The sequence below is a fragment of the Poeciliopsis prolifica genome, unplaced genomic scaffold, assembly GCF_027474105.1.
Source record: "Poeciliopsis prolifica strain line A6 unplaced genomic scaffold, Auburn_PproV2 SCAFFOLD016, whole genome shotgun sequence".
NCBI lineage: Eukaryota > Metazoa > Chordata > Actinopteri > Cyprinodontiformes > Poeciliidae > Poeciliopsis > Poeciliopsis prolifica.
The window spans coordinates 5,372,501-5,387,015 of NW_026562391.1; the positions used below are offsets into that span (position 1 = coordinate 5,372,501).

The 14,515-nt window shown below is 40.6% G+C and overlaps 1 protein-coding gene across 1 annotated transcript in view; it reads right to left on the reverse strand.

Moving 5' to 3' along the window:
* Window positions 1-2,488, reverse strand: part of lbx1b (ladybird homeobox 1b) — a 3,652-nt gene extending 1,164 nt beyond the window's left edge. The window contains exon 1 of the mRNA XM_055040961.1: window positions 2,136-2,488. Within this exon, the coding sequence (XP_054896936.1) occupies window positions 2,136-2,463 (328 nt within the window). The 5' untranslated portion in view covers window positions 2,464-2,488. The remainder of the gene's footprint in view (window positions 1-2,135) is intronic.
* Window positions 2,489-14,515: the final 12,027 nt, after the last annotated feature.

The following is a 14,515-nucleotide window of genomic DNA, read 5'->3' on the forward strand; positions in this document are numbered from 1 at the left end:
TATATATATATATATATATATATATATAAATGAAGGAGATTGATTGTTATGAAAAAAGCCTCATGTATAATTAAATTAAATTCAAGTGTCTGAAAATGTTATTGTTCAATAGGTTGGTCCAATTGACTCAGGGCCCCAAGCCCCTCAAACTAAATGACCTCCTGATGGTCTGTATTATTCAGACCATCAGGCACAATATTTAAAATAATTTCTCACTGATGTGTGCACAAGATGTCCCTTTGCTGGGTTCCTCATGACATGGAAGTACAAAACATCCTGGAACAACTGGGGTACGAAACGACCACAGCTAAAGAACCGGAAGGCACGGAACGGTGAAGGAGGAAAGATATTTAAAGAAGTTAATTGCGTTATGTGTGGTTTTGTTGGGAATGGGCTCAAACAAATAGACATAATATGAAAGTTAGCAATATGCATATTCATGCTGACCTGAACTGAGTTCATGCTAATGTTTTAGTAAAACTGCATTCTTCTTCAGAGTTGCAATGGACGTTTATTGAAAACGTACCGCCTCCACATTTCCTGCATGTTTCTTAAATACTCTGAATATCCATAGCAGGGTGCATTTTATGGCAGTTTCATCTGCCACCTCGTCTTTTCTCTGTTTTGGTTTAGATTTCCCTGTCAGGCTTTCTTGTCCTATTTAAAAGTGGGCCTTCAGACACTCTGTTGTTTTAACATTGGCAACTTTTTTTGTTGTTGTTCAAATATGGTCAGAATATGTTTCACTTGGTCACAGCAGCAGACACATTCATGACGTGTCTCCTGAGTCCCAGTAAAATAGATTCAATCTTTCCATTGAAAAAAAAAAAACAGATTTATTGTTAAATAGCAGTAGCACAGTGGGGACAATTGTCCTGCGTCTCTTGTATTTTAAGTCGTCTATAAAACTCTTTACACTGAATTGCAGTGGAGTCCATGACAGACTTATTTTAAATTATTGTTTGCTGAAAAACGTGTCTTTACCTTCGCTTCAACGACCAAGAGGATCCGTCTATTTATCTTATTGTTTTGGTGAGTTAATATCACTCATACTGTAAGAATAGCGACCGAGAAATTTCCCACAATGCACTTTAAATCCACAGGAATGTGGCGTAAATAGATTATGGAGCGCAAAACTGCTGACTGCTGAGATTACACTGGTTTTCCGATTAAAAACACCAAGTCGATATTGCAAAAAAAAAAAAAAAAAATGCAGTGAAAATAATAAAATACAGTCAAAATAACAGAAATGTGTTAACGTTGCATCTCTGCAGTTTTAGCTACTCGTTTACTGGAGTCATTCGGGTACGAAATGGAGCTTTCCGTTCCGAATATATAGGCGTTGACTTGGGGACGTTTCGTTCCTGCTTAGACAAAATGAAGATTTAATGTATTTTTTTCTTCTTCTATATTTTACTTCTAGTGCGTTGAGAGAAAAAAAAGGTGGTTACACCTTTCTCACTATTGCGTGCAGCAGCAGGAGGTGGCTGAGCTTTTCTGGCTCCATCAGGGCTCGTGATGGTCCATATTTTAAAGCGAGTCATCAGGCCCAATCATGGATCAGAACAAAACTGAAATAAAAACATCTCGAAGGACAAAGTTATCAGAAAATAATGCAGAATTAAAAGTGGGAGGGTTTAGCATTTTTATGGATGTTCATTATGCCATATGAAATTTACACGTCGACGTGTTTGAAAATGCTGAACTACAAAAATAGAATAAAATAAACTATATGTGTAGGAAGTGGAAGGGATGAAATTGCACCTCGTCATCTATAAAGACGGATCCAAATTGGAAATCAGGGGTTTCTGCTGAGGCTGAGTGGCTTCTTTCTGGGCTGTGCGTAAAAGTGCTCCAAACTCCCCCCCAAAAATAAAGAACATGACACCCAAATCCGAACTTCATTTTCACCTCGAAACACAGGAACGAAAATGATAGTTTTACAGTGACGAGGACAAGACAGATAAATCCACGAAGAGCAGAAAAGAAGAGAAAATGAAAAGAAAAATATGTCCTTTTTTTTCTATCAACACATCAAATAAAAAAAAATATTTATATATATGAATGTTTCTGGTGTATCCCCCACCAAACCCCCCGCACGTAAAAAGCAGCAGAAGAAAGCGTCCGACATTTACCTTCCGCAGCCTGCAGCACGCTGACTTCCAGCCCTTTGAAGGTCTTGCTGGCCAGCTCCTCCAGCGCGCACAGAGGAGAGGTCTGCGTGAGCAGCGCGCGGCTGGACAGCGGCAGGCTGGACGGACGGTGCTTCTCGGAGGACGAGATGAGGTGCGCCGTGCCGCAGATGGCGTAGCTCCGCTTCACCGACGGCTTGTTCAGGATGTCGTCGATGCTGAAGGGCGTCAGCGGCTTGTTGGAGTTGGCAGGAGGCGGCAAGTGGTCCAGCGGGCTGCGTCTCCTGTTCTCCGCCGCGTCGCATTTGGCCACCTCTTTGGATGTCATCATTGGTCGCAGGCAGAGTTTAAGTTGCTTTGAGATTTTATAGGTTGAAAAGAACTAAAAAAAAAAAAAAAAAAACAATAAAAAAAAAAACCCAAAATTGAAGATGAGCGTGTGAAACAACAACAAAAGTCACACAACACTGTGGAGGTAAAGTAGAAAAAACAAAAAGAGGGGAAAAAAGAAATAAATAAAGGGAAGGGTTATTCCGAAATGGGATGCGCTCAAAGTCTCGATCCGCAGGAATGAGGTGCCTCCCTGAAAATGGCGAAGTCCAAAGAGTCGACGATTACTAACAAGTTATCATTGATTGGTGGCTAATCAATTATCTCCAGTGGCACTTTCGCCCTCTTCCCTTTCACTCTTTGACTATGTTGCAGTCCAGCGCTGGGCTTTTTGCGACTGGGGGGGGAGGAGGGGGGGGGGGGGAGAAAAGGGGGGGCGTCCCATTAATTAGGACGCATGGTTGGAAGGAGGAGGAGCCCGGCGGAATTATAATGCTCGGTGCTCTTATCATCTTTGGTCTAATTTAGTCGTGTGGTGAGACACCAGAATAGGTATGTGGGGTAAATGAGGGGAAGCAGAGAGAGAGAGAGAGAGAGAGAGATGAAGAGAGAGAGAGAGATAGAGAAATAGAGTGAGGGAGAAAGAGGGAGAGGATCACAATCTCTAAGTCAATTTGTGCGTTTTTACGCGTGAAACTCCAGTCCAGCGGCACTTCATAGGCTTTCAGTTAAACGTATTCGGACAAGTCGACTCGGCTTCCGTTAGAGGCCGCAGCTTATAGACTCAGATATTTGTTTTTCACGAGCCACAGCGCGGATGATCCTTTGTTTTTGTTTTTTTCTTTTTTGTTTTTTTCTTTTTTGTAAAGGTAACGCAGAGCTGGACCGTATATCAGCTCTGATGATACCTCCTCTGGGGCGGGAGAGAGGCGGAGGCATGCATCCCTCTCAGCGACGCCGAAACCCCGGGCCATAACTCAGCCAGAAAGCGCTCCTTTTATTTATCATCCGAGAAATATTTCATTTCCTCTCAGAGCACAGAGCGTCCTGCAGCTCTGACGGCGAGGGCTTTCCACCTGACGCCGGACGCGCAGGGCGGCGAATGCATTTGCATATGGCTGTGGCGTACAAAAAAGAAAAAAAAAAAAAAGTATTTTTTTTTGGCATAAAAGACAAAAAAAAAAGACACATTTTACAATACAGTTCAGAAGAAACATGTAAGTTTTCCTTTTGTTATAATTTTGATTTATTGTTTTTCCTTGCTTTAAGAAAAACTGTCTATTATTATTATTATTATTATTATTATTATTATTATTATTATTATTATTATTATTATTATTATTATTATTATTATTATTATTATTCGGTAATAGTTCAATAATTACCTCTGGCTTTTATCCTTATGAAAAATCATAGATGAAGACACTGTAGTAATAAAAAACTATAATAAAAAAAATACAATCAAATAAAAATCGTAAAAGTAAAATGACAAATTGACAAATGAGAATTTTAATTATAACATTTCAACTGTTGAATTTCTTTTCAATATGAATTTTTCATTGTTTGCGTGTTTGACAACAGCCCACTTTTTTTTCAAGGTATATCAAAACAAATTGGATCAATGCATTTTTTTTGTGTAGAATATATATAACCTGATTCAACCTTGTTTTAAAATATATTTTTCTCTTTTTCGCTTGTTATATTTTGGATTTTTTTTCCCCTTTATTTCCTAACAGGGCAAAATGCAGCCAGTGTTTATTTGATGCATCTGGGGGATGAAATCTACACCAGTGCTGACAGCTCTCTGGAGGATCTGGTTGATTAGAAACAAGCATCACGTCTTGGACCACATTTTCCTCACACACTAATTTCTTTCTCTCTCTTTTTTTAAAAAAAAAGTGAAATCAAATAAAATAAGAATGTCTAAAATAAATGATGATACTGTTATTTTAAATGATAATTTAAATGTGACAAGAGATTTTTTTCTCTCTCTCTCTGTTTTATTCAGACTGGATTTCCAGCCTGAGCTGAAGAGGATCCAGATCTCTGCTGTGTTCTGGGATCATCCCTGCCTCCGTCACACCAAGGTCAACATGCTCTCTCCTCCATCCTCTCCCCCGACCAGGAATGACCTCATCCGTTTGACTGCTGGTGTGAAACCTGCTCTTTGTTCAGACGTTTTGCTTTATGGCTTCCTCCATATTTGTGGTTTTAGTTTGGAGTTTTGCAGGAGTTCCGGCCCTGATCAACCTGATGATGTGAACTCCTTGTTCCCCTCCAGCGCTTCGGCGTTTGTGTTTCTTCCCAAGCAGGTGTTGATCACTGCGGTCTGCGAGCTTAAAGTTCCACCACACAGTATGCAGCGTGCCTGTGTGTGTGTGTGTGTGTGTGTGTGTGTGTGTGTGTGTGTGTGTGTGTGTGTGTGTGTGTGTGTGTGTGTGTGTGTGCACGGCTGGCTCCCCGCTGCAGACTCTACCTGCGATTAGACGAGCTGCGGGGGTAAGTGTCCCCTCTCCAGCCACTCGGTGACACGCCGCAGACGGGCATCACGTCTCCCCTTCTCCTAAAGGCCCGCCAGTTATGACACCAGATATGATGCAGCAGAGGGAACCAGGTGGGGGAAAAGGGGGTGGGAGGCAGGGGGGGGGGAAAAAGCCCGGCCTCAGACGCGCGCGTGTGTCCTTTAAACTTGTACTGTATAAATCACAAGTCATTACCAGAGGTCAAGCGGCTGAGGAGCAACCATTGGACGGCTCGATTGTGAGGGCCGGCCTGGTTGGAGGAGAGAGGATTTATCTGGCGGTTGGATCTCTGGAGAGGCAGCCATATTTTATGTGACTAGAGATGTAATAACAGGCCTTTGACAAATCCCCGACGGCCCGGCTCCTGCAGCCTCGCTGCGCAGAGCCAGTGCAGCTGGAGCAGCAGATTATGAGCAGCACCATTAGCAGGGTGATGCGCACAGACTCAGCAAAGTATTTCTCTCTCTCTCTCTCTTTCTCTCTGTGTCTCTCTCTCTCTGTGTCTCTTCAGACAAACATGTTAGCACCGAGAAGTCAGAAGCTTTTCAGTCACACATAACAGGTTCTTCTCAGTTAATCAGAAAACAATGTGCACATTCTTAAAGCACGTGGTATATTTCAAGTGTTCATTTTGGTTCATTTTGGTGATAATGCCTTACAGCTAATTCAAACCCCAAATTCTATTTCCCATGAAATGACAACATTAAAAATACACGCAAGGATTAATAATCAATACTAACTGGATTACTAACTCTATTCTCTTAAGCAGCTGTTATTCTTCCAAAGTGCAAGTCTCTGTCTGCCACACTTTTTCCTTTCACTTAATTTTCCACTTGTTTGCTTGGGTCCAGCACTCTGAACAGTTTAACAATTACCTTCTTTTGACTTGACCTCCCTGTGGATGGTGTCAGTCACTGTCTGCTGAAGTTTATGGGCCGTAATATGGACTCAACATTTCTATCTTAAGAAAAAATTTTCTACTATTTTTTTAATGTTCTAATGTTATATTTAAAAAACAGCAAAAAAAAAAAAAAAAAGAGAGAGAGAAAAAAGCTGCAAAATAAATACAGACACTCAAAACATATTCTGTGCATAATAAATCTGTATGATAAATAAGCCTCAATTCAAATATTGAGGCTTATTTATCATACAGAAACAATTTGACTTTTCGAAGACATTGAAGTCAATTCACCTCAACTCTCAACTACTAACGTTAGAAATAAAATGTTACAAAATTGTCGATTTTGGCAGTCAAAGCTTGATTTAGAAATGAGGCAGATGAGTTTTAGCTTTAAAAATTGTAAACATTTACATTTATTTAGGATATACCAAAGATCTCAGTGAATTTTCTTGGTGTAGTGAATTAAATTTGCATTAATATAGTTAAACATCCTTCTATCCATAGGGAAAACCCAGCTAAAAATTATACAATTTAAAACATTTGTACCTTGGTTCATTTGTTGTCTAACAAAACTTAATGTATTGATTTTGTTGTTCACAACAGAAGGAAAACAAAAACATTATTGTAATAAAGTGCATAGTGGTGGAAATGGAAGCTAAAATATAAAGTCAAACACAAATACCCAGAAAACCTTTGACAACTTCAAGAAACCACAAAATTATCATTTAATGTTAGTTATATAGAGCTAAAAAATCCTGGAGCAAATTACATAACACCAAGTGGTAAAATGTTAATAATAATAAAAACCCACAATTAATAATAATAATGAAAAAAACAAACAGTTTTCTTGCATAGCGGATTATTCAAAAGGAATAATTAAGCGTGTTACGACACAACATATGTTATCAAACTCATTCATTCCTATTCACTAGCAGGAAACAAGAAATCTGTTGAAAGGGAGTCCTGGACAAGATGAAGTAAAACTGTTTCATGCATCCTTATTTAAAAATAAAATAAAAAAAGTTAAAATCTAAGAATAACTGAAATATAAAATACACAACATAAAACAAAGAAAGAAAAGTCAAACACTACGAAAACACTCTTCTACTTAAACAGTTTGTAAACTGACTTCTGATGGATGGGCAATGACTCTGGATATTTATGGTAGGATTCAACACAGGAGGTGAAAGTCTTAGAATTAGAAAGTTTTGCTCATAATTGAGCAGACTCCAGATGAAACATGGTAACTTGCCAAATTAGGGCTTGAAAAATACGCTTCAAATCTGTGTTTTTCTTTAAAGTGACAATAATATCAAACGGACCCATTTATGGTTTGAAAAGAAAGGGTCACAAAAATCAAAAACACAATATCACACTGCTTTTACTAAAGCCGGAGAATCAAAATGTATTCTTCCCGCTGCTAAAATGCCATGGCATAAATTATTATAGTTGCAATATCGCTATCTACAATATTAATTTAGTGTTGTTTTTTTTTTTTTTATTTTAATGCACCACTAAACCACTACTAATGACATGGACACAAAGTTTAGGTTGAATGTTTTGGAAGGTGTGTCCATACAGACAGTCAGACATGGTGCCGTTGTAGCACTAAGTGTGTACTTTTATGGTTTAGGGAGTAATTATATTCATGTAGGTACCAGTTTGTTTGAGTAGGTTGTTGGTCATGTGAAGCCTGCAGGCTCTCCAAATGATGCAGTCCCTTCTGGAACTGATAAGTAATGTCGTTTATGATCAGTTTATGACCGTTTATGATGTATTTGAACATTGAGAACACTCCTAGAATCAAAACCCCTGCTCTTCTAATTAATGCTAATTAATGGCCTCTTCCTAAATCGCCTCTTTTCTTCAAAACACTTAAAAAGATCTAGAGACAATTTATGTCTCTAGTCTGGTTTTGAATCTCTCTGCAGTACAGAGTCAGAACCTTTTAAACGTCTTTCGTTGGAGCGATAAGTGGGTGTCAGGGTCACAGGACTGAAGTGGTTCAGGTCCTGCTTGGTGGCACCGTCTTTTTGCATCAGTCCAGGTGGCACCTGTTCTCTTCTGCTCTCCCGTTCTCTGGTGCCCCGCAGGGCTCAGTTCTAGACACCCTCCTCTATTTTCGTATTTGATCCCACTTGATTTTAGAAAATCTGTCATTGCATTTCACCTCTTAGGCGACTGTCAGATCTGTATCCATATAAAGAAAATAAAAACATACTCTGTGCTGTACATGGCGCTTAGTTTATTTTTTAAATGCAAAAAAAAAAAAGGCAGTTTTTGTATCCTCAGAGTGTTTTTAGATTCCTTGGCCCGGGTTAATAAGCTATTTGCTACGAACCAAAGTTGACACTGATCTTAAATTTGATAGTCAGATTGAGGCAGTTGCTGTGATTTTTCCAGTTGAGACAGCTGGGTAAGTTAAAGGCCGGCAGCGCTTCAAGGCAATCCAGGCCTTTGTTGGCTCTCAGCTGGTTCACTGTACTGCTCATCATGTTGGGGTCAGTGTTTCGTCCATCACTTTTCAACAGAGGGAGCAAAACTCTGCCGCTTGTCTTGAAACTGGCACATTGCCCCCACCCCACTTCAGCTTTTCTTTCACTGGCTGCCCATTTACTTTTAGGATTTGTTTAACAATTATTTGTATTTCCTTTTAAAGCCCTCCAAGGCCCTGCCTCATCCTCTCTCTGGGTCCTCTGAACCTGCCAGCTCTCTCAGGTCAGGTCATTCTCTCTCAGGTCAGGTCATTCTTTCCCGTTTGTGGAGCCCAGATTGTTAGTGGAAATTGGATGAACATTTTCTCTTTCTTCTCATTTCACCTTGTTTGTAACTGCGTGAGAAACTGATTAAACTCATTTCTACATATGTTGTTTCTAGTCCATTGTCTGCTCTTTTTTTTTTACAGTGCTTTAAAATTGAGCTGTTTTGTGTGTGTTTTTTTTTTTTTTTTACGGATTTTTGGTTTTTTATGTGCTTTTCACCTATTTTAACTGTAAAGTGCTTTGGTCCCCAGCTGGTTATTTAAAGACGCTTTATAGATAAAGTTGGATTGAATTGAAAAACTGCATTGTCATTGTGTAATTTTACTAGGTTTTTTCTAGTCACCCTTAAATTAACATATAAAATAACAACATCAATCATCATCTATCTTAGATGTTCTTATTTTCTTTGATGATCTGAAACATGCAAATGGCAAAAAGAAAAAACAGACTAAACCCGCCACAAGACAAAAGCGCTGTACGTATAAATCATGTTTCATCATTCTGACATTTGAACTTAGCCAAAAAAGCTTTGAAACAGTTGAAATTTAATCCGAATAAAATCGACTGCGACTTGTAACTACGACCGTATAAGTAAACCATTCATTTCAATGCAATTCTGCCTGAAAGTCTTAAATTTCAAAATGCACAGCAGATCTGATGTGCTATAAAACAGAAGCCGCTTTTTTGAGACCAGCTGAGAGGAAGGTAAATTAATTATCTTATGGAAAATGTTCTTATGTAATCACAGTCTAACAAAGTGCTGCACCAAAATCACCTCTAAATCAACCATAAAGTACAGAATTAATGAGAAATCAGGATTCGGCTGACTGCGTCTATAAAACTCTTGCTTTTAGCCCTAACAGTCAATAAATTACGAGTCCTGACTTCATTCTTCAAGCAGTTTAAAAAAGAAAAAAACCAGCAGAAAACAGGTGCACAGCCTCCCAAGAAACACAAGAAGTGCAGGAGTTTCCCCCCCGCGGAGCGCTCAGTGTGGAGCTGCTCCCTCCTTAGTGAAACCTTTTCATGGGTCCTTGGTTGTGGTAATGTGAAATCTACTCACTGCTGTTCAGCTGCAAAACAATCGTCCAGTTTGAAACAAGTATTTTAAAGCTGAGGGTGTTTTATTATTATTATTATTGTGATTTTTTTGCTCCTCGCAGGTCATCGTGAAAGTAATGTCTGAATCCGTTTGGGTGGCAGGATGCGCCGCCGACTCACCTGGCGGGGTTGTTCTCACGCTGCTCTGCCAGCAAGAACAGACTGGCCCTGATCACGCTGCTGTGGTTTGGGGCCTGTTCACTTGTTGTTGGCGGAGCCTGAACATAAGCATTCCTAATTCACAGAGCACGTGTTTCTCTTTTTTCTTTTTTTTTCTTGAAAGCTGCACATATGTGGCAGGGAAATGAAAATGATCCTGCACCACTGCAGCTCCCCCCACCCCCTCGTTCCTCCTCCTCCTCCTCTTCGTTTGGAGTTCAGCAGTAATCAAACCATCACCTCCACACACCTCTTCCCTTCGCTCGACCCGCTGATGAATCCTCGCGCTGCATTATGAATGCCACAGAGCAGCAGCAGACAGTGCTTCATTTCAATGTTCCTCCTTTCTCATCTGCACTTCTCCATAAAACAGAGTAAGCAGTCGAGGCTGAAGGATTGTGTTATTTGGAAAGGCCGGAGCGGAAAAGATTATTCAGAGGCTTTGGTAATAAAAACTGCCAGAGGAGAACTGAGGAGAATTATGACAGCAATCCTTTAGTTTTCATTTGTGGAGGCTGTTTTTTTTTCTTCTTTCTTTCTTTTTGGATGCAAAGGAGGACAAAGAGACCTGGAGGTGAAAAACAACAGAAAACCTAATTTGTCACGTTGAGAAGTGTAAATGCCAGCTGCATTCCTGATGATTACTCACATGGTAAATTGGAGATCAAACTGGATTTTTTCGGACTTGTTACTTAATGTTTTCGGACGGCTGCAATTACCTGCTCAGCGTCTTCCCGGCCTAATGTCTCAAAAATGTTTATTTTGTGGCAGAGTTGCTGTTTCTCACTGTATGTTAAGCAAACATGCCTTGGAAGTATAATAAAGGCAACATGATTACAAAAAAAGTGGACTTTGGTTGTGGTAATTCAAAGACCCAGAGGGTTAATCTGAAACACAAACGTGGAGGAATCTCCCTGCTGCAATTCTGTCAATCCTTTCCTCATTTTGCTTTCTTTCGCTCCCTGTCTTCTGTCATGTGCCCCTTCAAATTCACACACACACACACACACACACACGCACACACACACACCCACACACACACCCACACACACACACACACACACACACACACACACCACACACACACACACACACACACACAGGCGCTCCATTTGAGAGATGGCCCCTGTCTTTCAATTAGCCTGCAATGGCCCTCTTACAAGGCTGGCGTCTGGCGAGTTGGGCCCGCAGCAGATGCTGCTGCGGATGGGCCGTTCATCTGCAGCCTGCAGACTGTATTGAATAGTCATTAGGGTGGAGCCGACTATTCATGGCAGGAGAAGTGACTTCCTGTGGGAGGAGATGCTGCTGCAGCAGGTTATCGTCAGCCTCTGCTCTGTGAACATGCCTTTTCTTTCTGATGTGACAGAAAAAAAGAAGAAAACAAAAACCCCAACATAATCTACTGGTAACTATTTTTATGATTTGTGTGTAATTTTACAATAGGCCCTTAAGTGGCTTCCTGTTAAATAAATAACAGATTTTTTTAGACGATTCCATTTTGCAGCGTTTGACATAATTTAAGCCGAAATGTTTGCTTTTATCTTTACTCCGGATAGTTTCTGCGTTAACTGAATTGACTGCTAAAGACTTGTTGTTAGGCTTGGCTGACATCACCTGCTTATGAAAGCATCACAGAAGACTCCATCATGTCTAAATTGTTTCTCTGGGAGCATTTTTGGTCCTCTGTGAGAAACGGAGTGGAAGTGAAGACAGATTAAATAAACATGTAATGCCTTCTGTAAATGGCTAAGTATTAGCCGCTAACGTCACTAAACTTGGCATCTGATTCATGGGCTCCAGTCAGCATTGAACCAAGGCCCTGGCCGCACCAGCAGCCCGACTCGGAGAAAAAAGCGATTGCCCCCTCAACCTAATGACTGGTTGTTACACATTTGGCAGCAAGAATTGCCATAAACTGGCAATGAGTCTTTCTCGTCTCTGTGGAGGAATTCATGTCCACTCTTCTATGCAAAATTGTTTTAATGCGGCCAGGTTGGTTCGTTTTGAGTATGAACAGGCTGCTTAAGGTCATGCTACAGCATCTTAATTGGATTCAGGTCCAGCGAGGATGACTGTCCTGCTGCATGAAGCTGCTGTTCTGGTGCCGAAGACCCCAAACTGATGGCTACTTCAAGATTTTCTTGCAAAGGAGCAAAATTTACGGTCTCATCAATTCATCCTGAGTCAGCAAAACAGCGCCAGACCGTCACACTGTCACTGTCAGTGTAGATCACGGTCTTCAACTCCGGTTCTCCAGGGCCGCTGTCCTGCAGGTTTTAGATGAGTTTTTGTCAATGAGAAATGTGCACTTGTGATGTCTTTGGCTGTCACAGTTTGCAAAGTCTCTGCTTGATCTTAACTGAGATAAATGAGGCATAAAGTGCTTTCGCTTCATCCTTGGTCCCGTTTCCGCCTCCCTAATAAGTTGCAGATGTGTTCTTGGAGTCATTTTGGTTGGCAAGCTGACTCAGTAGAAGGTTCACTCCATGGCCACTGGAGTCCCAAATACCTATAACTGGTTTTGTTTGAACCCTTTTCAGACTGGTACATGTTGATGACGTCTCGAGAAGGTTTAGTCTACTTCATCTTTGTGGTCGGGTTTGTTCTGACGGACTCGGTTCTGTCAGTCATCAGGTGTAACAGAGTCAAATGATGGGGTTTGTCACAGTAGCTGCATTTGACATGGAGGGGCATTTATCCTTTCTCATGCGGTCAAGCCTTTTCCCCAAAATAAGTAAAATAATAATTTGAAAATCACGTTTTGTTTCCCGTGGAAATCTTTAACATTTGTGTGATAATCTGAAACATGTAAATGTGACCAAATAAGAGAGAAAAAAACTGGATAAAAACTGAATAATTTTTTGTAGCAGTGAATGATTTCTTTGGGAGATTCTTTAGCCGAGCACGGCGCAGGATCCTCTTCTTTTGGCTTTAATGGAAATGTTACGTAGATTAGAAACTACACATTGGTTTGGCTGACATCTAACAGAGAATGTACCTTCTGAATTAAAAATACAGTCATAGCAGCATAGCTGTTTCATATTAGTGAATTGTAACTTGCATTTATTTTAATTGTCTGTAAGTCAAAGTTTGTTCAAATTTGTAATTCAAGGTTAAGTAAACCTTTATTATATGTACAAATAACATAGAAAAGCATTGTCAACACTTCATCTTTGGAAACTGGACTGGAATATTTTACACTGATTACACAAACATCTTTCCTAAAGACAGTTTTCCCAAATATATTTCGAAAGCTGAGTACTAATGCAATGGTTTTACTCACTTTTGTTATGCCTTATTTTTCTCTAATGTGAGTGCTTCAAACGCTGCATACAGCTTTCAGACTTGCAGTAGCAAACTAGTTCTTGAGGTTTGTTATATCATTTTGCTCTGAGAAATGAAGGAAAAAGTCATCAAGGAGCACCGGTTTGGGCTCTGGAAGCCTCCCGTTGGTCTGCAGAGCCACAAGCCAGGCTGTAGAGGCTGTAGAGTCTGTTGAGTCTGCGCCCGATTTGTCAGCTCTCAGTGGGTCCGTTCATAAAGCACCTGGCAACCCTGCACAGCAGAATACGGTGGCTGCCACGGCCATACACCAACACACACACACAACCATATGCCCCCATTGTCATTCCAATGAGCTTGGACAACATTCACTTTCGCCTCCTTTCAGCAGGCGTTATCAATACAAACCCCATGTGGAGGGGCCTGGGTCAAGAGGGAGTCTCTCTACAAAGTGGCTGCTGACACACAGAAGCACACAGGGACACACACACACACACACACCCCAGTACCTCCCTTCGCTCCTCCCCCTCCTCTACTAAACCCCTGAAGGCTGGACTGAGGAAATGTGAATTAGCTTCATCAATGCAGAGGTTAACATTGCGCAAAGATGATGTTGACCTCTCGTTGTATTCTTGGTTTGATGTCTTTCTTAGGGGCCAAATGCTTATGAATAAAAATGGCAAGGGGAGAGGTTGACAAAGGGATTTGTCTGACTAATGCCAAAGGAGAGCCCCTCAGGGAGACTCTGGTTAAGCCCAACACTGCTGAATCCCCCCCTGCAGTGTTATCAATCACAGAGGGGCTCGCACGGCGCTGTTATTGTTTTTGCCATAATTGTGTCAGGATGGCTTTCATTTGTCTCTAATGAAAAGTGTCTGCATTCGTCATGCTAATGTGGTGACAGCGTAAATATTACACAACATATGTGTTGCCAGTTTGGGCCTCTGCGGTCATAAATAATTTATTTTCACTTAAATGGTCAATGGAAGAGCCACTTTACCCAAATGATGGAAAGAAAGAAATCCAATTTACTGCTGGCAGGTAAAGATTTTAGACTAAAGGTGTCCAGCTTTGACAGCTCAGTAAAGCTGGTGTAACAATGCGCTTTATTTTAGCGCGTTAAATCAATAATCCAGACAAGAAATTACGTGAGTTTAGCTTGTGACAGACGAGTAAATCTCCAGGGACTCTGGGCATTTTTAAGACAATTAAAACAAACAAACAAAAAAAAAACATTTATTTGAAGAAAGCATAAAAGATTTTCCATAACCTTGTTGCATAAGAGATGCCACCCTAAAGCAAACACTTTGTTGAAACAGTTTT